The sequence below is a fragment of the Mytilus galloprovincialis genome, chromosome 3 (assembly GCF_965363235.1).
Source record: "Mytilus galloprovincialis chromosome 3, xbMytGall1.hap1.1, whole genome shotgun sequence".
Lineage (NCBI taxonomy): Eukaryota > Metazoa > Mollusca > Bivalvia > Mytilida > Mytilidae > Mytilus > Mytilus galloprovincialis.
In genome coordinates, this window is record NC_134840.1 from 24874445 (window position 1) to 24898745 (window position 24301).

The following is a 24301-nucleotide window of genomic DNA, read 5'->3' on the forward strand; positions in this document are numbered from 1 at the left end:
TATGTGTTTTAAGATGAATTATTCTAATTAAGATATTTCACTCATGCTATTAATAAGTTTTAAAGTAATCAAACCCATTGAATAAAACTATATTCTTAGTCTTTTCCAACATTATCTCTACATTTACAAATTGTGTTCTCTTCCAGTATTGATTCTCTTGTGGATGATGCATGCAACAGTAGGAGATTACTCTGTCGAAATATCCGGTCTTTCGGAGTTCAAGCGATTTTCTCAGATTGTGTGTTTTCTTTGACTTTTATTTTCTTTATGGTTTATTACATTTGAACAACGCTAAACTACTATTGCCTCTAATTTATTATAAGATGATGCAAGGTGAATTATTTCTAGTATAAACTTTTCAGAAAGAAAGTTTTTATCCTTTTAAATCCGATGATCTTACGAATTTTTGAAAGGCTTTCTGAACATTATTACATTTCCAGTTTTACTTTATATTTGATCATAATAATTGTGCAACAGTGTGAGAGCAACCCATCAACACAATAAACCCCAACAGACATTTAGGGAGTAACATAAGGACAGTTGGAGAAGTACAATGTGCACTCTATATGAAAAGCTATTAAACGCTTCGCATCTAGTCTATTTCTTCTCCATTTTCATTCTCAATTTTATATTTTTGATCAAATCTAACAGAGATGTAGCGTATTATAGAAAAAGTCAAAAGTCTCTATAAATTCATTGGAGATTATAAATCGGGAATGCCTTTCCAAGAATTGAATTCTTGATCCATTTATTGTATGAAATGGATTCATTAAATGGGATAGGTCTTTTAATTTGGAATTTAATTCAATGACTATCTTCTATTGACAACTGACTGTCGATTAACAATTTAAATTTAATTATTTCTTGCAATTTTAACTCTAAATGGGACATTTTATTGTCACTTATTGAAATGTGATAATTGGAAGTACTGTAAATTGAAGAAAATATTTGCCATGATTACCCAAGTATTTTTTTTTATAGAAATTGTTCTAATTGTATTTGAAAAGGTCAGCGTCGTTGATGGGGATCACATATGGGGAATAGATGTGTTTTTCATACAAAATTTCTTTTAAAAAAAAAAAGGAATTTGTTGTACATGCAGCAAATGCCAAATATATATAAATTATTAGTAAATCAGATATTTGAACAATTAACCATGAACATGAAATAAAGTTCGTATGAAACTACCATACTGACTGATCCTTTTTACAAAATAATGTTGTATTAAAGAAGTTGACATGTGAAACTGACCTATATCAAGCTAAAAAGATGCACTATGCACTTCTTATGCTTGTCTTAAAAAAATGAGAAGTTAAAGATAGTTTATATTGAACATTTCCCTTTACCTTTTTTAACAATATTTTGTCATGATGGCTGAAATTCATAGGGAAAAAAATGTTTCGCTTCAATGTCGCGCTACAGTAAGAAGTACTCGATCATTACCTTGAATTATCTGAAGATTTGCATTTCAGTTTACCATGTTTATGTTGGTGTCAATATTTTTTTTAAATACCATCCAAATGAATGTAATGCCAGAACTAATTGTTCACTAAACTTATACATACTTTGTCCTTTAGCATTATTCCATCAGAGAACAGTTTACGTTCCTTTAAAGGGACGTTACGTAGGGTAGGAATCGTTCAATTATAAAAAAAAAAATACAAAAATTTAGAGTATGGTGTCATTGAAAAGTTTATATAGCTAGCTATAAAACCAGGTTCAATCCACCATTTTCTACATAAGAAAATACCTGTCAAGTCAATAATATGCAGCTCTTATCCATTCGGTTGATGTGTTTGAACTTTTAATATTGCCTTTTGATTTGATTATGGACTTTCAGTTTTGAATTTTCCTCTGAGTTCAGTATTTCTGTGATTTTTGCCAAGTATTAATCTTGCCTGTAATAGGGTCAAATTTGAGAACATTAAAATTATCTACCATAACATTGTTACACCTTTGTTATATTTTAATAACACCCGGAAGTTTAAATAGCGTTGATTTCTGGCATAAAATTCAATTTAAGCTTACAAGATTAGTGGAAACACAAGGTAACTATATGCAATAACACATGCAAAGTTCATTGAACAATATACAACAAATTAGGATTAGCGTAACAAATACATTCATATAATTTTCTTCGTTTATTTTTTTAAAACCCGTCATCATTATCCTAATTTAAGTTTATTTTATCTTAAGAGCACATGCTTTTGGCTGCAGACGGCCTACTGTAAACTAACACGTTATGCTCGTGTTTTTTAACACTAATCTTTCTTCATTAATGTGATCCTTTCACAAAAAATAATCAAACAGAGTTTGGGAGAGGTTTGGCATGCCACAAAACCAGGTTCAACCCACCATTTTTTTCCTTTAAAAATGTCCTGTACCAAGTCAGGAATATGGCTATTGTATATCATAGTTCGTTTCTGTGTGTGTTACATTTTAACGTTTTCTTTCCGTTCTGTCGTTTGTTTTCTCTTATTTTTGAGTGTGAATTCACATTACTATAAGACGTGTCACGGTACTTATCTATCCCAAATTCATGTATTTGGTTTTGATGTTATATTTGTTATTCTCATAGTATTTTGTATAATGCTTAGTCCGTGTGTGTGTGTGTGTGTGTGTGTTACATTTTAATGGTGTGTCTTTATTCTCCTCTTATATTTAATGCGTTTCCCGCAGTTTTAGTTTGTTACCTCGATTTTGTTTTTTGTCCACGGATTTATGAGTTTTGAACAGCGGTATACTACTGTTGCCTTTATTTATGCTGAAAATCGACTTAAATCTACAATAAAAAAGATTTTCTCAACTCACTGACAGAAAGTGTTTACAGTCTCCGAACTTTAAATACCAAAAAGTATATGCGATCTGTAAATTTACCAATCGTGACATGTTAGCTGAGCTTGGATTTTTATAGCAGTTTATAAATAAATACAAGAAGACGGTTTACCTGTCGATGTCAAGATGGAGTTGTTGTGAATACCTCCAGTTTTTTAAAACCTTCATTTATATCTTCTTAATGCATTTTTCGAGATTTCAACATATACAAACTAATTTTGCCTCTAATTTATGATTGTTTTTTGTTTGTTGAACCTCAGGTGGCGAAGGTTTCATGCATGAACAGAAGGACAACGTAACATAAATCCAATTACTATGGATGTTAAACGTATATATATCAAACTTTGTTTACGCTAAATTATAGACAGATGCCACATTAGGGCAGGAACTGCTTACCCTTCCGTAATACCTGAAAGGTTTTGGTTTTCTATGTTGTTTTGGTACAGTTGCTTGTCTTTTTTCTTTTTTAACCATGTTTTTAAGTTTATTTTCGACTTACCAGTTTGATTGACATGTGGTATATTTCGTCTCTCTGTATAATTGTTTGTTTTGCAAAAATGAATCCTTGTTTATTGTGATTGCGTAGCCTGTTTCATATTCTGGTTAAAGACGTGCCAGAGTTATCGCTCTTTGATTGATTTCATAAAAGATTCATGATACTTTTATCTGATGAAAATTTGTTACAATGGTCTTAAAATCACGGAATATACGGGATTAATATCTGTAAAGTTCATTTGTAACACACATTCAAAGAACACTTATGTCAAGAAGATATTCCATAACTAACAAAAATCCGCTAAAACAAAAAAAAAGTTATCCTATCAAAGATAGAAATTTCTAAAAAAAAAAAATCAAAATTTTGAGTAAATGTCTAAAATTTCAATCCCATTTACCTCCAAACGTAGCACATGAAGGTATATTAGCTATTACAATTCTAAATTGACTAAGTGACATATAGCTTTTATGAAAAGTGACGTCAAAATATCACCATAAAATCAAAATGTATCGTATGCCCTTAATGTGACCAACGCATCGTCAACATGACTTTTACGTTTAACTTAAACTTGGAAAAGACCATGTTCACTGTTATCCAAGCGATAAATTTTTAATCGGTTTTCCAAGTGTGTTGTTTTTTTTTAAATACTTCTTGGATAAAGCGGGATATTGAAACCGATTCTAATACATTAATCAAGGGAAATAATTCAGAAGTAAAATGTAAAAACAACTATACCGAACTCCAAGGAAAATTTAAAACGGAAATCCATATAAAATGTCAAACTCAAAAGCTCAAACACATCTGAAGAATCAAAATCATCTGTCATATGTAGTATGAACGTAGTCAGGTCGTAAGAAGAGCGTGATGAGAACGGTATGGGCGTGCTAGAATCGTACTATAATCGTCAACAGCATGGCGTAAACGTGGCATAGTCGTAGTTGAAGCGTAGTTAGGTCGCAGTGAGAACAAGATGGTCGTAGTAAGGTCGTAATAACATCGCTTTGAGATCGTAGCGCAGTCTCTTCCAATCTAATCACGCTTTCACTACGCTCTCGCTACGATGGTACAGCGACCTTTGCGATCATAGCACGATCTTACTGCGCTCTCACTACGCTTCTACTACGACCTGATTTCGCCACGACCGCACCATGATTGTTTTAAAAGCCCCAGTCCCACTAGACCACGATCGCACCACGCTCACTGCGATCTAAATTAAATTCAGATCGTGGTGAGGTCGCGGTATGAGCGGCATGAAAATGTAAATTTTCGTTGCTTTCACGATGCTACTACGTCTTCATTACGCTTCTACAACGATCCCGCTACGATTATAACACGTTCTCACCGCGCTTATTCTGCGACCTTACTACGCTTATCAAGATCTTTCTACGCTCATCACGTTCTCACTACGACCATACCACGAGTTATCCGATTGCAACACGATCTTACCACGTTTCTACTGCGATTATAGCACGTGTTTACCACGATTACACTACGTTCAAACCGCGATCTTACTGCGCTCTCAGCAATAACGTCAACATCGTGTTCCATATCAATACAGTATCATTCCTTCAGTTCTATTTCTGATTAATACGTAGAGTTCTCGAAAAAAATACAGTCATGCCACCAAAATCTACTAGAACACGTGGGCGTGGTGTTAGGGTTGATGTACATGTAGAGGCAAATGGAGCTCTGATAGTAACGAATCTTGATCAAGTAGAGATGTCGGACCGACCAATCCGACCTAAATTACAACCTATTGCTGGTCCATAAAGCTGAAATGACGATATTTTAGTGAACGATAGCAGATATGAAACAGATGTGTCAATAGATATAGGAAGATGTGGTATGATCCAAGAAACAATTTTTAAAAGTAACCATTATAGGCCAAGATACGGCCTTCAACACGGAGCCTTGGGTTACACCGAACAGCAAGATATAAAAGGCCCCAAAAATTACTAGTATAAAACCATTCAAACGGGAAAACCAACGGTCTAATCTATACGAAAACAAGAAGCATGGTTGAGCCGTTAGAGAAAATGGACAAGAAGTCCCTATTACATACAGACAAACAAAACCTGGAGAGAATTAAGCCCCAGTCCCACTAGACCACGATCGCACCACGATCACGGCAATCTAAAACAAATTTAGATCGTGGTGAGGTCGCGGTATGAGCGGCATAAAAATGTTAATTTTCGTTGCTTTCACGATGCTACTACGTCCTAATTACGCTTCTACAACGATCCCGCTACGACTAAACCACGTTCAAACCGCGCTTATTCTGCGACCTCACTACGCTAATAAAGATCTTTCTACCCTCTTCACGTTCTCACTACGACCATACCACGAGTTATCCGATTGCAACACGATCTTACTGCGATTATAGCACGTTCTTACCACGATTATACTACGTTCATATCGCGATCTTACTACGTTCCCAGCAATACCGTCAATATCGTGTTTCATATCAATATAGTTCCATTCCTTCTATTTCTGATTAAAACGGAGATTTCTCGGAAACAATACAGTCATGCCACCGAAATCTACTAGAACACGTGGGCGTGGTGGTAGGGGTTGATGTAGAGGCAGAGGGAGCAAAGTATGAACGCCATACTAAACTCCAAATAGTACACAAGAAACTAAAATTAAAAATAATACAAGACTAACAAAGGCTCCTGACTTGGGACAGACGCAAAAATAGTGGGGTTAAACATGTTTGTGAGATCTCAACCCTCCCCTATACATCTAGCCAATGAAGAAAAGTAAACGCATAACAATACGCACATTAAAATTCAGTTCAAGAAAAGTCCGAGTCTGATGTCAGAAGTCAAAAGATGTGACTAAAGAAAATAAACAAAATGACAATAATGCATAAATAACAACAAACTACTAGCAGGCAACTGACATGCCAGCTCCAGACCTAATTAAACTGATACTATACACATAAGTAGTATAATACTTGTCATCAAGAGATGTCGGAACGACCAATCAAACTTAAATTACAACCTATTGCTGGTCCATAAAGCTCAAATGACGATATTTTAGTGACCGATAGCAGAGATGACACAGATGTGTCAATATATATAGGAAGATGTGGTATGAGTGCCAATGAGACAACTCTCCATCAACGTAAAAATCTATAAAGGTAAACCATTATAGACCAAGGTACGGCCTTCAATACGGAGCCTTTGCTCACACCGAACAGCACGCTATAAAGGGCCCAAAAAAATACTAATGTTAAACCATTTAAACGGGAAAATCCAACGGTCTAATCTATATAAAAACAAGAAGCATCGTTGAGCTGTTAGAGCAAATGAATTAATACATTCAGACAAACAAAATCTAGGGAGTTTTTTTTTATATATTTTATGTGAAAATGACAATAAAAATGATGGTAGCAGTGTGAACGTAGTAAGGTCGTGAGAAGAGCGTGATGAGGACGGCAAGGGCGTGCTAGAATCGTACTATGGTCGTGAACAGCGTGGTAAAGTCGTAGTGGAAGCGTAGTTGGGTCGCGATGAGAACGGGATGGTCGTAGTAAGGTCGTGATAACGTCGCTGTGAGATCGTAGCGCAATCATCTCCGAATAGAATCACGCTTTCGCTATGCTCTCGCTACGATTGTACAACGACCTTTGCGATCTTACTACGATCTTAGTGCGCTCTCACTACGCTTCTACTACGACCTAATTTCACCACGACCGCACCACGATTGTTTTGAACATGTTCAAAGTTGGTCACGCTCTTCACGATCTTGAAGACCTCACCATGACCGTGGTATGACCTTACTGCGACCTACACGATCATCAAAATTTGCATTTTTTTCACAGATCGTAGTGCGATCGTGGCCTAGTGGGATTGGGGTATTACTATATTTTATGGGAAAATGACAATGAGAATAATGGTCGTAGTATGAACGTAGTCAGGTCGTAAGAAGAGCGTGATGAGGACGGCAAGGGCGTGCTAGAATCGTACTATAGTCGTGAACAGCGTGGTATAGTCGTAGTGGAAGCGTAGTTTGGTCGCGGTGAGAACGCTCTCACTACGATGGTACAACGACCTTTGCGATCTTACTACGATCTTAGTGCGCTCTCACTACGCATCTACTACGACCTGTTTTCGCCACGACCGCACCACGATTGTTTTGAACATGTTCAAAGTTTGCCACGCTCATCACGATCTTGAAGACCTCACCACGACCGTGATACGACCTTACTGCGATCTACACGATCGTACTACGATCATTAAAATTTGCATTTTTTTCTTAGATCGTAGTGCGATCGTGTCCTAGTGGGACTGGGGTATTTGAACATGTTCAAAGTTGACCACGCTCATCACGATCTTGAAGACCTCGCCACGACCGTGATACGACCTTACTGCGATCTACACGATCGCACTACGATTGTCAAAACTTTGCATTTTTTCACAGATCGTAGTGCGATCGTGGCCTAGTGGGACTGCAGTATAAAAAATAAAAAGTAATTCGCAAAAATACTGAACTCCAAGGAAAATTCAAAAAGGAAAATCCCCTATCAAATGGCAAAATCAAAAGTTCAAACACATCAAACGAATGGATAACAACTGTCATATTCCTGACTTGGTACAGGCATTTTCTTATGTAAAAAATGGTGGATTGAACCTGGTTTTATAGCTAGCTAAACCTCTCACTTGTATGACAGTCGCATCAAATTCCCTTATATTGTCACCGAAGCGTGAACAAAACAAACAGACAGAATAGGTAAAAATGTCAAAAATAGGGGTACCGCAGTCAACATTGTGTTATCATCTTAATCACTATTAAAACAACAAATGTAACGAAGAAGCACAAAAAGGCATACATCAAAATTAACATCCTCATTATGCTTATATCATAAGATTTTATTTATCTACGCATATAAAGGACCTATGTTGTCCAATTTTTAACCGACATAGTAGAAATCTAAGGTCGTCTGCAAATAATAATTTAGCTGTTGTGCGTCCGAACACAAATTCAATAAAGAAATCTTTGGCATAGAGCTCCTCAGTACTTTCGATTAAAATTACCAAATAAAATAAAATATTGTGAAAATTTTGGCTCTTTTAAACAAAAATGTATAGATTTCTAAACTGTAAATGATTTATAACAACTCACATGGACGTCAAGTTGGTTACCTATTCCCTATTCCCTATTCGTTACCTATTCCCTATTCCCTATTCGTTACCTATTCGTTACCTATTCCCTATTCCCTATTCGTTACCTATTCGTTACCTATTCCCTATTCCCTATTCGTTACCTATTCGTTACTTATTCCCTATTCCCTATTCGTTACCTATTCGTTACCTATTCCCTATTCCCTATTCGTTACCTATTCGTTACCTATTCCCTATTCCCTATTCGTTACCTATTCCCTATTCCCTATTCGTTACCTATTCCCTATTCCCTATTCGTTACCTATTCGTTACTTATTCCCTATTCCTTATTCGTTACTTATTCGATTTTTAATATCATTCCCCCTTTTTAATTAAGTCTCCCAAACAAAGTTTGGAAACTTATTGTTTTTGCTCAGTTCTTATTATTTTTATTATGTCACCCGATCGACAAGAAAAATGGTGAAAAAATATAATTTTGGAGTTCCTTGAATTATTTGAGAATGCTTAAGCTTAAAATCTTTAGATTTTAATACAATGTAGGTGCCCACTATATACTGGTTTTGGATGATTTTGGCACATTTTGGAACTGCTATGTTGCCATGGAAACTACACCAAAAATTAAAAAAATATGGAAATGCTCCAATTTTTTTGAAACTTTATCATAACGATGAGCAACTTTGGTAGATGTGGAATTTGGCGTTGGAACTTCCAAAATGTCTGCCGTTTCCATGCAAACAATGCAAAAAGGTCAAAATGCTCCAAAAACTTCCGGGTTTGGTGAATAACTTTGGTATGCTTGAACTTAAAATCATCAAATTTTTATGCAATATAGTTGTCCATTATATACAGGCTTTGAATGATTTTGATAATCATTGGAACTACTATGTTACCATGGATACAGGAGCAAAAATTTCAGAATGCTTCAAAATTGATGAAACTTGGTATGATTGTTAACTGTCAAGTCTAGATATGACTTTTGAAGTTGGAATTTCCAAAATGGCCACGGTTGCCATGGAAACTGCAAAAATGTCAAAAATTCTCAAAATGGTTATAACTTAATGAAATTTGATATTATTGGTAACTGACAAGTTTAGATGAGACTTTTGACTTTGAAATTTTCAAAATGGCTGCCATTGCCATGGAAACGGTATAAATGTGAAATACTTTAAAATGCTCTGAATATACTGAAAATTTACAAAAAGATGAATAGCCATGCATATTTGTGCATTTACTGCTAAACAAGTTTGAAATGGCTGCCGCTTAGTGGCAATAGGGGGAAGGGTGACATCCGCTATTGCTTGCAATGGCAATTCTAGTTATTCTTCTTCTTCCTCTTCTTCTTCCGCCACTTTAAAAATGAACTTGTTCGCAGCATTTCTCCAAAACTACTTGTCAGATTTACTTAGGGTTTCATCAAATGTTAGACTAATATGCCTAGGTGAGCCATCAATCGTTCATTTGTGCATTTGGGTCTATTAAGGGGTATTTTGGGGGGGCAGAAAGAAGGGAGGGGTTTACTATAGAACCCTATGGGATTTTATTTTCTAAAATTTTCAAATGAATATAACTTGAAAACTGTAAGTGATAGATACATGCAGTCTTCAGAAATGATTAAAGGGCAATAAAAACAAATCACATGAAATATAGGGGAGTCCCTGGGGGGTAATCCCTACCCCTTCAATTCGAGAATATGCTTTTAACTTGTAAACGGTCCAGATCCCCACCCCTAAACCATATATATTCTTGAATAGGACGACAAAACAAATCAAATGAAATTAAATGGAAGTCCCCGGGGGTTATCCCCATCCCGTTCAATTTTAGAATGTGCTATTATCTTGTAAACGGTCCAGATCCCCACCCCTAAACCATATATATTCTTGTAGGGGACAATAAAACTAATCAAATGAAATTAAATGGAAGTTCCTGGGGGTCACTCCCACCCCGTTCAATTTGAGAATCTACTATTATCTTGTAAATGGTCCAGATCCCCACCCCTAAACCATATATATTCTTGTAGGGGACAATAAAACAAATGAAATGAAATAAAAGGAAAGTCCCTAGAGGTCAGCCCACCCCCTCTTGTTTGAAAACTTGTAAACGGTCAACATCCCTCCCCTAAACTATATATATTCTTGTAAGGGACAATAAAACTAATCAAATGAAATTAAATGGAAGTTCCTTGCGGTCACCCCCATCCCGTTCAATTTGAGAATGTACTATTAGTTTGTAAATGGTCCAGATCCCCACCCCTAAACCATATATGTTCTTGTAGGGGACAATAAAACAAATAAAATGAGATAAAAGGGAAGTCCTGAGGGGGTCATCCCACCCCCTCTTGTTTGAAAACTTGTAAACGGTCAACATCCCCACCCCTAAACCATATATATTCTTACAGGGGACAATAAAACAAATAAAATGAAATGTAGGTAAAGTCCCTGGGGGTCACCACCACTCCCTCCTGTTTGAATACTTGTAAATGGTGGAGATCCCTACCAGTAAGCCATATATATTCTCGTATGGGACAAAAAATCAAATCAAATGAACATGGGACCATATGAATTGCGAGTTATGGGAGCTTTGTTTGGGAGACTTCGTAACAGCATCCTGTTACAATTACTTCTTGTTGTTTATACTCTTATATCTGGTAATAGTTCTAAATTTGTTGAGGTAAAATGATCTTTTTATGACCTATTTATATGTGTTTGTGCTCAACCGATCCTTTTACTCTATGTTCGATACTCATTTGTTCCTTATTTGATTTTTATACGTTCTACCTTTTAACTGCTTTATGTCCGTATGTTTGAAGATGGATCTTGGTTCGAAGGGATGAAATAACCGTGTTAGCGCTTGCATAAAAAAAAAGATGTAGTATGATTGCCAATGAGACAACAACCCACAATAGACCAAAATGACACAGAAACTATCAACTATAGGTCAATGTACGGCCTTCAACAATGAGCATAGCCCAAATCGTGTAGTCACCTATAAAAGGCCCAGATATGACAATTTCAAACAATTCAAACAACAAAACTAACGGCCGTATTTCATATACAAAAAAATTAACGGAAAACAAATATGTAACACAAAAACAAACGATAACGACTTAATTTCAGGCTCTTGTCTAGGGACAGGCACATACTAACATAATGTGGTGGGGTTAAACATGTTAGCAGGGTGTACATCGTTTCGGAGCATGCTATTACCTTGTTTAATTCGTTCCATCACTCGCTTATAATTCGCTTATAATACGTGTATCATACGTTGCACCTTTTAAAACATGATTTTCAATTGTTTTGTTGTCTCTTGTGGTAGATTTGGGTTCTTAGAGGTGATATAACTCTATAAGCGCATATGTACCCGTTCCAGCGCTCGGATATTTAATACGTTTGTTGTACGTTGCACCTTTTAGAAAAGGATTTTCAACTGTGTTCATATCTCTGGTGGTAATAATGTGTTCTTATAGATGAAATATCCCTATTAGCGCGTATGTACCCGTTCCAGCGCTCGGATAATACCCTGTTACTTATTCGTTACCTATTCGTTACCTATTCACTTATAATACGTTTGTTGTACGTTGCACCTTTAAGAAAAGGATTTTCAATTGTGTCCATGTCTCTGGTGGTCACAATGTGTTCTTAGAGATGAAATGACCCTATTAGCGCGCATGTACCCGTTCTAGTGCTCGGTTAATACCCTGTTACCTATTCGTTACCTATTCGTTACCTATTCACTTATAATACGTTTGCTGTACGTTGCACCTTTTAGAAACGGATTTTCAATTGTGTTCATATCTCTTGTGGTAATAATGTATTCTTATAGATAAAATACCCATATTAGGGCGTATGTACCCGTTTCAGCGCTCGGGTAATACCCGGTTACCTATTCGTTACCTATTCGCTTTTAATGCGCAGGGTATACGTTGCACCTTGAAATAAATTGTTTTTTAATTGTGTTCATGTCTCTGGTGATACCAATGTGTTCTTAGAGATGAAATGACCCTATTAGCGCGCATGTACCCGTTCCAGTGCTCGGTTAATACCCTGTTACGTATTCGTTACCTATTCGTTACTTATTCGCTTATAATACGTTTGTTGTACGTTGCACCTTTTAGAAAAAGATTTTCATTTGTGTTGATGTCTCTGGTGGTAACAAAATGTTCTTAGAGATGAAATAACCCTTCTAGCGCGTATGTACCTGTTCCATCGCTCGGCTAATACCTTGTTACCTATTCCTTACTTCTTATTTCAAGGTGCAACGCATAGCACGCGTATTTAAAGCGAATAAGGAACGAATAAGTAACAGGGTATCAGTCGAGCGCTGTAACGGGTACATGCACGCTAATAGAGTCATTTCATCTCTAAGAGGTAACTAATAGGTAACAGGGTATTAACCGAGCGCTTGAACGTGTACATGCACGCTAATAGGGTCATTTCATCTCTAAGAACACATTGTTACCACCAGAGACATGAACACAATGAAAAAACGATTTATTTCAAGGTACAACGAATACCCTCTGCATTAAAAGCAAATGAAGAACGAATAAGTAACCGGGTATTATCCGAGCGCTGGAACGGGTACATACGCGCTAATAGAGGTATTTCATCTATAAGAACACATTATTACCACAAGAGATATGAACACAAATGAAAATCCGTTTCTTAAAGGTGCAACGTGCAACAAACGACTTTTGTTTTTTTTTACGTATTAAAAGCGAATAAGTAACGAATAGGTAACGAATAGGTAACAGGGTATTAACCGAGCGCTGGAACGGGTACAAGCACGCTAATAGGGCCATTTCATCTCTAATTACACATTGTTACCACCAGAGACATGAACACAATTAAAAAACGATTTATTTCAAGGTGCAACATTATACTTACCCCGCGCATTAAAAGCTAATAAGGAACGAATAAGTAACAGGGTATTTATCCGAGCGCTGGAACGGGTACATACGCGCTAATAGGGATATTTCATCTATAAGAACACATAATTACCACCAGAGATATGAACACAGTTGAAAATCCTTTTCTAAAAGGTGCAACGTACAACAAACGTATTAAATATCCGAGCGCTGGAACGGGTACATATGCGCTTATAGAGTTATATCACCTATAAGAACCCAAATCTACCACAAGAGACAACAAAACAATTGAAAATCATGTTTTAAAAGGTGCAACGTATGATACACGTATTATAAGCGAATTATAAGCGAGTGATGGAACGAATTAAACAAGGTAATAGCATGCTCCGAAACGATGTACACCCTGCTAACATGTTTAACCCCACCACATTATGTTAGTATGTGCCTGACCCTAGACAAGAGCCTGAAATTAAGTCGTTATCGTTTGTTTTTGTGTTACATATTTGTTTTCCGTTAATTTTTTTGTATATGAAATACGGCCGTTAGTTTTGTTGTTTGAATTGTTTGAAATTGTCATATCTGGGCCTTTTATAGGTGACTACACGATTTGGGCTATGCTCATTGTTGAAGGCCGTACATTGACCTATAGTTGATAGTTTCTGTGTCATTTTGGTCTATTGTGGGTTGTTGTCTCATTGGCAATCATACTACATCTTTTTTTATGCAAGCGCTAACACGGTGATTTCATCCCTTCGAACCAAGATCCATCTTCAAACATACGGACATAAAGCAGTTAAAAGGTAGAACGTATAAAAATCAAATAAGGAACAAATGAGTATCGAACATAGAGTAAAAGGATCGGTTGAGCACAAACACATATAAATAGGTCATAAAAAGATCATTTTACTTCAACAAATTTAGAACTATTACCAGATATAAGAGTATAAACAACAAGAAGTAATTGTAACAGGATGCTGTTACGAAGTCTCCCAAACAAAGCTCCCATAACTTGCAATTCATATGGTCCCATGTTCATTTGATTTGATTTTTTGTCCCATACGAGAATATATATGGCTTACTGGTGGGGATCTCCACCATTTACAAGTATTCAAACAGGAGGGAGTGGTGGTGACCCCCAGGGACTTTACCTACATTTCATTTTATTTGTTTTATTGTCCCCTACAAGAATATATATGGTTTAGGGGTGGGGATGTTGACCGTTTACAAGTTTTCAAACAAGAGGGGGTGGGATGACCCCCTCAGGACTTCCCTTTTATCTCATTTTATTTGTTTTATTGTCCCCTACAAGAACATATATGGTTTAGGGGTGGGGATCTGGACCATTTACAAGATAATAGTACATTCTCAAATTGAACGGGGTGGTGGTGACCCCCAGGAACTTCCATTTAATTTCATTTGATTAGTTTTATTGTCCCTTACAAGAATATATATAGTTTAGGGGTGGGGATGTTGACCGTTTATAAGTTTTCAAACAAGAGGGGTAGGGATGACCCCCTAGGGACTTTCCTTTTATTTCATTTCATTTGTTTTTATTGTCCCCTACAAGAAAATATATGGTTTAGGGGTGAGGATCTGGAACATTTACAAGATAATAGTAGATTCTCAAATTGAACGGGGTGGGAGTGACCCCCAGGAACCACGCTATTAAATGTTGCAAACGATTTCAAAGTGTTAAACAATTAAAATGAGATTAGAATTACTTTGGTCGAGGCCTATGGCCAATGCGAAATTTAACCAAGAAGTGTGAAATTCTTCGAAAATTTTGATGTTTTGAGCATTCCTGTTCGATTTCGGGGGTTACGTCACTATGAATTTTTGCAGTTTCCATGGCAACCGTGGCCATTTTGGAAATTCCAACTTCAAAAGTCATATCTAGACTTGACAGTTAACAATCATATCAAGTTTCATCAATTTTGAAGCATTCTGAAATTTTTGCTCCTGTATCCATGGTAACATAGTAGTTCCAATGATTATCAAAATCATTCAAAGCCTGTATATAGTGGACAACTATATTGCATAAAAATTTGATGATTTTAAGTTCAAGCATACCAAAGTTATTCACCAAACCCGGAAGTTTTTGGAGCATTTTGACCTTTTTGCATTGTTTGCATGGAAACGGCAGACATTTTGGAAGATCCAACGCCGAATTCCACATCTACCAAAGTTGCTCATCGTTATGCTTAAGTTTCAAAACAATTGGAGCATTTCCATATTTTTTAAATTTTTGGTGTAGTTTCCATGGCAACATAGCAGTTCCAAAATGTGCCAAAATCATCCAAAACCAGTATATAGTGGGCACCTACATTGTATTAAAATCTAAAGATTTTAAGCTTAAGCATTCTCAAATAATTCAAGGAACTCCAAAATTATATTTTTTCACCATTTTTCTTGTCGATCGGGTGACATAATAAAAATAATAAGAACTGAGCAAAAACAATAAGTTTCCAAACTTTGTTTGGGAGACTTAATTAAAAAGGGGGAAGGATATTAAAAATCGAATAAGTAACGAATAAGGAATAGGGAATAAGTAACGAATAGGTAACGATAAGGAATAGGGAATAAGTAACGAATAGGTAACGAATAGGGAATAGGGAATAGGTAACGAATAGGTAACGAATAGGGAATAGGGAATAGGTAACGAATAGGTAACGAATAGGAAATAGGGAATAGGTAACGAATAGGTAACGAATAGGGAATAGGGAATAGGTAACGAATAGGTAACGAATAGGGAATAGGGAATAGGTAACGAATAGGTAACGAATAGGGAATAGGGAATAGGTAACGAATAGGGAATAGGGAATAGGTAACCAACTTGACGTCCATACAACATGGTTCAATGATTTTGCATTTTAATTTATCTCGTTTTACAGACAATTTATATTGTAAATATGAATATTCAATCTACATAATATGTTTAAATTGTAAGCTTTTAAATTATATTTGTACTGTTTGTTCTTAGTTAGGGCCTCAAGGCAGATTAGTGACTGCTAATGCAGTCACCCTCTTTAAATAAAGTCATTACTGACTTACTTACTTACTAATAAATATAAACGCCAAGTATTATGACAGATTGCTAATGAGATCACAGTTCAGTGAGGGGGGCAAGGGGTTTAACTGTTATGCTGTTATGGGGCAATTTAATTCTTTGTTATCTGTTATTTTGAAAATATATTTGCTGTTAGCTGTTATTGTCTTATTCTTTGTTAGCTGTTATTGGGCTTTTAGTTTTTTTGTTATCTGTTATTGTGATTATGTATTTGCTGTTAACTGTTATTGAAAATTGGAATGTTAGCATTTTTTTTGACAGTCAATATTCGGTATAAATTGAAGATCATTGGCCATTGGGGTCTACCACTACTAATATGTTTGTTCCGTATTCAGAGAAGGATTCCATTAACATATACCCATCACAGAAGTGAGGTCCAGGACAATTCAAGTATATCTTATGATTATCCTTTGTAATAAATTCCATTTTTTTTTATGAATGTGTATTTAGAATTATCTTAATTTTTTGTATGAGAATAATGTTCCTTGTTTTCCGTACGAACATATTAAATTAAAACAATTCTTAATATGACAAAAAGGAAAACATATGGCCAGGAATATCTGACAAGGATCTCAATTAAGGACTAGGTCCTAACAACCACTTAACCTTTTATATAATATGGTACATAGACTCAGCTCTGTGATTCTTTTCAAAGCAGAACCAAATGCATTGTACAATGAAAGTTCCAACCATGTACTTGGGTCCGAAGCTGCACATAACTCATTACAAACAAAGATTTATTTCGTTTCAAGCCATTGTTTCCCTACTAAACTATGTATTCTACTTACTAGTACACTTGGTACAATCAAAAACCTCAGCTGATAAAAAAACTGTTCAAATAAGGCCTTTGAAAATAGTGGAATAAATTGCTTTTAGAGTGTCAAAATTCGTTCGAAGTACTTGATAAATTGCATGCTTATAATTGGTACTTTTGATTTTTCTACCCTATATACCACTTTGCCTCAGAGTTTTATTAAGAAAAATTCACACACCTCTTTAACTGGTCATTTAGAAAAAGTCAGAGTATTCAAACTCTTTTAGGTCACTTTTTTTATTAGCAACAAAGGGAGCTTCAGTCAATATATATAAACAATACACCAACGTTTCATGAATACTGCTGAAAACATTTTTGTGTTAATGTCTGAAAACTGGAAAATCACCCCTTTTTAATTAATAAAACCCGTTAACTCGGAAACGTAAAATCTAAAATTTATAAAAATTGAAAGTTACCTCATGTTAATAGATATAAACAATTCACCAACTTTCCTTGCTTTGTGAAAGCATTTTTGAGATATTATCAGAAAACTGAAAAAAAACCACCAATTTTATTGAATAAAAACCCATTACCCAGAAACTTAAAATCTAAAATTTATAAAAAAAAAAAAAAAGAAAAAAAAAGGGAGCTCACGTCAATAGATATAACCAATTTCCCAAAGTTTAATGCAAATGGTTAAAGAGTTTTTGAGTTAATGTCCGACATGTTGACAACAGACGGACAACAGTATACCATAATACGTTCCGTAAACGAGCGTATAAAAAATATTATAATATATTGAGTAGTAATTTAAACACATTCTAGATACATAAATTAATACTAAAAACATAGTCATAAAAAATGGAATGCATTACAAAGGATTATATCCGTAATAAGAAATACTGATTTGTCAAAGACCGAATTATTTTAATATTTCATTTACTGTTATCTGTTTTTGTCCATTTTAATTCCTTGTTATCTGTTATGAGCCAAATCAATTTGCTGTTTTGCTGTTATTGGGACCCCCCTTGCCCCCCCCCTCCTCTTCAGTGCTTGACATGAGTTTTCGTTGTTATACAAAAACAAACATACTTGTATCTCAGATGGAATGCCCGGAAACATGTTAAACACATTATGTATGTGTCTGTCCAATGTCAGGATCCTGTAGTTCAAATGTTGTCATATGTTGCTGTTAATCAAATTTTATTTTTGTTAATTGTTTTGTACATAATAGTTATCAAAGGTACCAGGATTATAATTGTGTACGCTAGACGCGCGTTTCGTCTACATAAGACTCATCAGTGACGTTCATATTAAAATATTTATAAAGCCAAACAAGTACAAAGTTGGATAGCGTTGAGGAACCAAAATTCCAAAACGTAGTGCCAAATACAGCTAAGGTAATCTATGCCTGGGATAAGAAAATCCTTAGTTTTTCGTAAAATTCAAAGTTTTGTAAACAGGAAGTTTATAAAAATGACCACATTATTGATATTCATGTCAACACCGAAATGTTGACTACTGTGCTGGTGATACCCTCGGGCCGAAACGTCCACCAGCAGTGGCATCGACCCAGTGCTGTAAATAGTTATCAAAGGTACCAGGATTATAATTTTGTACGCCAGACACGCGTTTCGTCTACATAAGACTCATCAGTGACGCTCATATTAAAATATTTATAAAGCCAAACAGAATTACAAATAAAAATTACATGAAAATATATTTTTTCTTTATTTTATAACAACTAGCATACACACCTGTTTTCGCATAAAATCAAAGTTCAATAATTGCTGTAAAAAGTAGTATATTTTCCTTTTTAGAACAAAAGTCATGAACCAAATGTCTCAACCGTTTGCATGGAAAAGATATTTACGAAGTTGCGAAGCTCTTGGATATGAACCAGATCCTTCTGTAGAAACAATACTACTTAACAGATATAAAACTTTATATCAACAGTACTGCCATGATAATGATATTGAAAATAATCCATCTACAGATTTGGATGACAAGGTTCCTGAAGAAAAGATAGCCCAACTTCTGTTCTTAGATCTTTGCGAAGAACTTGGTTATGAGTCAATAATAGATATAAGACGCAACCTTTCAGATTTAAAACATCATATTTATCATAAACTTAAACCGGAGAAACCTGAGTTTATATATGATCTTGGAAGTAGGGCAGAAGGTTTGAGGATATCAACGTCTGATAATGATCAAATGGTAGTTTGTGCAAGAAGCATAATTGTAAATGATACAAGCGAGATACTGTATCTAAATCCAGGCGCCGGAAAAGTCATATTAATTATGGAAAATACTAAAGTAAAACCTGGATACGTTCGTTTACAAGTCAAAGATGGAAGATCTGGTGAGAAACGATTTACGAACTCTTACTCTACTTATGAAGGAACTACATATCTTTCAAGCTCAAAATATCGTGAATTTATTTTACCAACACTTGGAAAACATGTCGTCATACATGGTCCGTGTACTACCATCAGACACGGACATAGAGAATCAGACACTGCATATTGTCTTAGCTGTACTGTTCTACCTATAGCATGTATCGACTGGAATCAAAGATGTGAAAAGTTTTCCTGGCCCTCAAAAGATCTGATTGAAGAGTGCATTGCACAAGGTTGTCAGCTTGCCCCAGTTGGTAGTAAAAACTCTTCATGTGAAGACTTAGAATGGAGAATATCATTTATCTTAATGGAAAAGAAACTTTTATTTTCATTGAATCATTGTCAATTTTTATGTTATGGGATGCTTAAAATATATCTTAATGAAATATTGAATAAGTACGAAGGTATGAAGGATTTAGTTTCATCTTATATTATGAAAACATCTCTATTCTGGGAAGTTCAGTCAAGTTATACGAATCCATGGTATTTTGATACATTATTACAGTCTTTTGGGAGATGTGTTAAAAGAATATACAAGTGGGTACAGACAGAAAACTGTCCAAATTTCTTCATTCCACAGAATAATATGTTTGAAAACAGAGTATACGGATGCAAAAAACAACAGTTACAAACTTTACTGGAAACACTGCTTGGTGAAAAGTTTTATGGATTGTACAGATGTCAGTCGATTGACCTTCCGTATTTGGTTTTCCAAGTACTGATTAATGATCTCCAAGGAATACACGTGTCTTTAAAAGAGGAAGACTATATTTTAAAGGAAGATATAGAAATACACACTTGGCACGAAATAAATGCTCAGTTAAACTCGTTCCTGTTTCAACAAAGTTTTAGAGAGGATTTGCAAAATCTTCTTAATGTATTACAATCAGTTAAAGAAAAGGAAACTTTTTCACTTTTGAAATATACTGCAGTGAAAGCTTGGATAAGTGAGGTCATAGTATATATTAATTCTCACAAGTTTAAAGAACTAAAAAATACAGAACTTGGGACAGCAAAGAGTTGTGATATTTTTAAAACATGCAGTGACGTGTTTCTCATACATGATCATCCAGGTAGTGTTTCATTGTTGTATCTGGCTACAATGATGTACATTACAGGGCAATACAAATCTTGTTTAGAAGTTATCATCAAGAGCAACAAACGTTTAAAAGAAGGATATTTACAGGTTATTTTCTTTTCAACAATCTTACAGATACAAGAATTGCGATTAGAATTAGAGACAACTTTCATGAAAGAATCACTCGGAATCGATGGTACTTACCTGTATATCGATCCTAGTCTCTATGCATCAATGTTATCAGTTTTGTGCCATTATCGTCTTCGTGATACAGTTGGCACCGACATTGAATTTCAACTATTACAGGAAATCCGGTCTGACATGCCGTTTTTAAAAGTTCTTTCGTTTCAAGAAATTTCATGGCAAATTGTTGGCATTTGTGCTGAGATTATAGGGTATTATGATGAAGCTTACAGTTGTTACTTAAAAGCATATAAATCACCAAGATTCTTCCTTACTGACAGATCAATTGTGATAAGGATCATATGTTTAATTCATAAATAAGTAAAGTGAACAAACACAATTAATATTTCATAAAAAGTGTTCTAATGCTATTTCTTATTACACTTACAAACCATTAGAAAACGCGAAGTAAAAAACTTACCAAACTGCAAATCAGGAATAACGCTAATACGATCCTACAAACGGTGTTGCGCTTTTCACTTTGAAATGGTACAATGCCATGCAGAATCAAAGGAAATACATATGTTAATATTTGATAGCTTAAATGAATGTGTGCTATTTAAAAATAAAATATTTTCAACATAGTCTACCAAACAACAGCCGAACGGAGGAGTCAGGTGCCAGAGTTCAAAAAGAGATTACAAAAATTAATTAACTTTCACAGATCGGAAAAATATATGATGTTCCTGTGCACTATTACACCACCTTCCAAACTTTAGGGAGAATTTGGCGCCAGTGAATTAGTTTAACATCGCTACATTCTATATGTGCGAATCCCAAGTGAGGAGCGTGTTAATTAGTAGTTGTCGTTTGTTGATATATATTAGTTTTCCTTCATCTTAATTTGTACATAAATCATGTCGTTAGTTTTCTCGTTTGAATTTATTTACGGAAGATCGTTTTGGACCTTTCTATAGCTAACTATGTGGTATGTGTTTTGTTCATTGTTGAGTACTGTACGGTGATCTTTCGCCATTTGGTCTCATTGGCAACCTTTCCACATCCTCTTAATTTTATATTTACAAACAAAGACATATAACAGCGATCAAATCATGATCCAGATAAGATTATTCAGTACAATCACAGAATCTCATAAGTTTACTAGGTTAACATACTCACATCCCTCCCCCTTTTGTCGGTCTAGACCATATCTCGTAAAAGTAAAATACACTATAAGAACACATATTATAGTTTCAAAAAGGATAACCCTATTAGAACAAGAAAATAAAAAAACGGCAAATAATTTGGAAAGCAGGGTCAAAATGAGCTTGCTCCTACATTGACTTAGCTAAGGTAGTTACACTTATTGGTTAAATACAATGAAGAACCTTTTGGGTCGTAGTTTATTTTGCTATACGTGCGCTAAAGGTACGCGTAACAGGTCGTTAAGATACTCCAGATGTAAACGTAACACTTTGTTAGCGTATCCTGGAGGTACGCGCAACTGTTTTTTCATGGAGCCTGAAGTATTTGTGGCTTTCTATGCAGTTTTGTGCAGTAAATCATTCGATAGGTTCAAAAAACGGGTATTATTTCTTTCAAATCTGCAATGTGCAGGCTGACCAGGAAACAGTTATGATTCTATTATATTTTATTTTTTCTTACTCGTGTTTTATGTGAGGTCTGCGTTTTAGTACTAAATGTTTCTTGACTTATTCCATTTGTTTCCAAAATGTTCGATATTTTCTTTCATTTCTCATATTCTGACTTTTTAAGGAGAGTGTTATGGGTGAAAAGGTGTTTTTGTAGAGAAAAAGATTCGGGAGATGCAACAGCTGCTGACAGTGGTTCCCGGCAAAATGAAAAAGGGAAAATTCTACTGTTTTGCAAGATTCAAATGCAGTTAACGCAGTCTTGTCTTGTTTTTTAAAATGTTTCAAAGGGTGACAACTTCATCGTTATTTGATGCATCATTTTGAATTGATTTATTGTTTTGAGGGGCTTAGTTCTTTGTTGTTATAGACGCTACTGACGAGTTTTATGCATCCTTCGTTCGAAATTAAAAGCTTTGTATCTTTATGAAGTTTATATACATATGTCACTTCCTATGATATATGCTTATATAGATTATTACGTATAATAAATATTGTAATGAACTTTGTTTTTTCTTGATTGTGTGACATTAAAATCTCATAAATACTCAGTTTAAACATATGTTATTTACTCAAAATTAAATGAATTGAACACAAGTAAACCACACTTATGAAGTCTGCTCCGAATAACAATTAATTTCAATACAATATCAACATGAGTGAGCATGAAATAGTTTAGAATAAACAATACTTTGCTTTTAACCAATCATATTCCCAGAAATGTATAGGAAGTAAGATAAAAGACTTTACGAGTCTATCTATTAAAAAAGATGAAACAGTTCTTACGTAAAAATTGGTAATGATGATGATGATGATCACGTGAATATAACGCAAATACACTATGATTGGTGTCATACAACAAGAAATCTCTCAGACCTTTTGATAAACTCGAATACATGTTTAAATATATGGACGTTTTGTTTATACGAGAGGTTCGGATAACAGCTGTAAGCGCATTAACCTTCTGTAAAGTATCAGGAAGCCATCTTATATTGTTCATCAAAATTTCTTTCTGGTGTGTAAATAAAGGCAATGGTGTACAGTCTCAATGATGAGTAAGCAATTATATTGGCTCTGAACAATTCATAGTTCAAGAACGATGAATAGCACCTGAATTCAGATAAAACTATATTGTGTTTCCTCGGTCCATATGAATAGTGCTTAGGTGCATCTTTATTTGTAGTGTTTAGCCCTTTTAATTGGATAAATACTAATGGAAATCTCTAAATTAGATAACGTTTAGTAAACAAGCCCACATACCTCACACTATATTATTACAAGGGACGTTGCTGTAGAAAGGTTGACATATTTTATATCAATTCATTTACGGTATTATTCATTTCAGGCATGATTTAATGCCCAAATACTGTTTTACTAAACCTGTTTTAGAGACTATGACTTTGTCCGTAGAGAAAATTACTTCAAAATGAATAAGGGTCTTCCTCTTACTGTATTTTACCACACATCTAACTCAGGTTTAATGATGTAATTCATAAAACATCCTGAAAACGTTTAACTATACAAATTTTGGTCTCAAAATCAATAGAAATTTTTCATGCGTTTGTATGTGACTATATATGAATCCACATAACGTTGCACTCCTAGAGCATATTAGTAAGCATATGAAATCTAACTTTATGAACAAATGTCAGTGTTATTTTAGTAACTTAGGCATTGACCTTTTCAATATTAAACTCGAATCAATAGGAATCCGCCTCTCATTATGTATGACCATATGTACATATAGATTGCAATCCCATGTGTAGTAATTGAAATAGCATCCGCAACAATTTTGTTTTGTACAAGTTTCGGAATATTGTTTAGTGCCTTTGACCTTGAACTTTTACGAACAGCTGAAAAATAATATTTTCCCGACTTCATCATAACATGGGGTAAAATTAGTACAAAAG

The 24301-nt window shown here is 35.0% G+C and overlaps 1 protein-coding gene across 1 annotated transcript; it reads left to right on the top strand.

The window, feature by feature from the left end:
* Nucleotides 1-1965: 1965 nt before the first annotated feature.
* LOC143067494 (uncharacterized) lies at nt 1966-22895 on the top strand. Its single transcript, XM_076240802.1, has 2 exons — nt 1966-2048; nt 18960-22895. Exon 2 carries the CDS (start codon nt 18970-18972, stop codon nt 21118-21120), a length of 2151 nt encoding a protein of 716 aa, XP_076096917.1. The 5' UTR covers nt 1966-2048; nt 18960-18969; the 3' UTR covers nt 21121-22895.
* Nucleotides 22896-24301: the final 1406 nt, after the last annotated feature.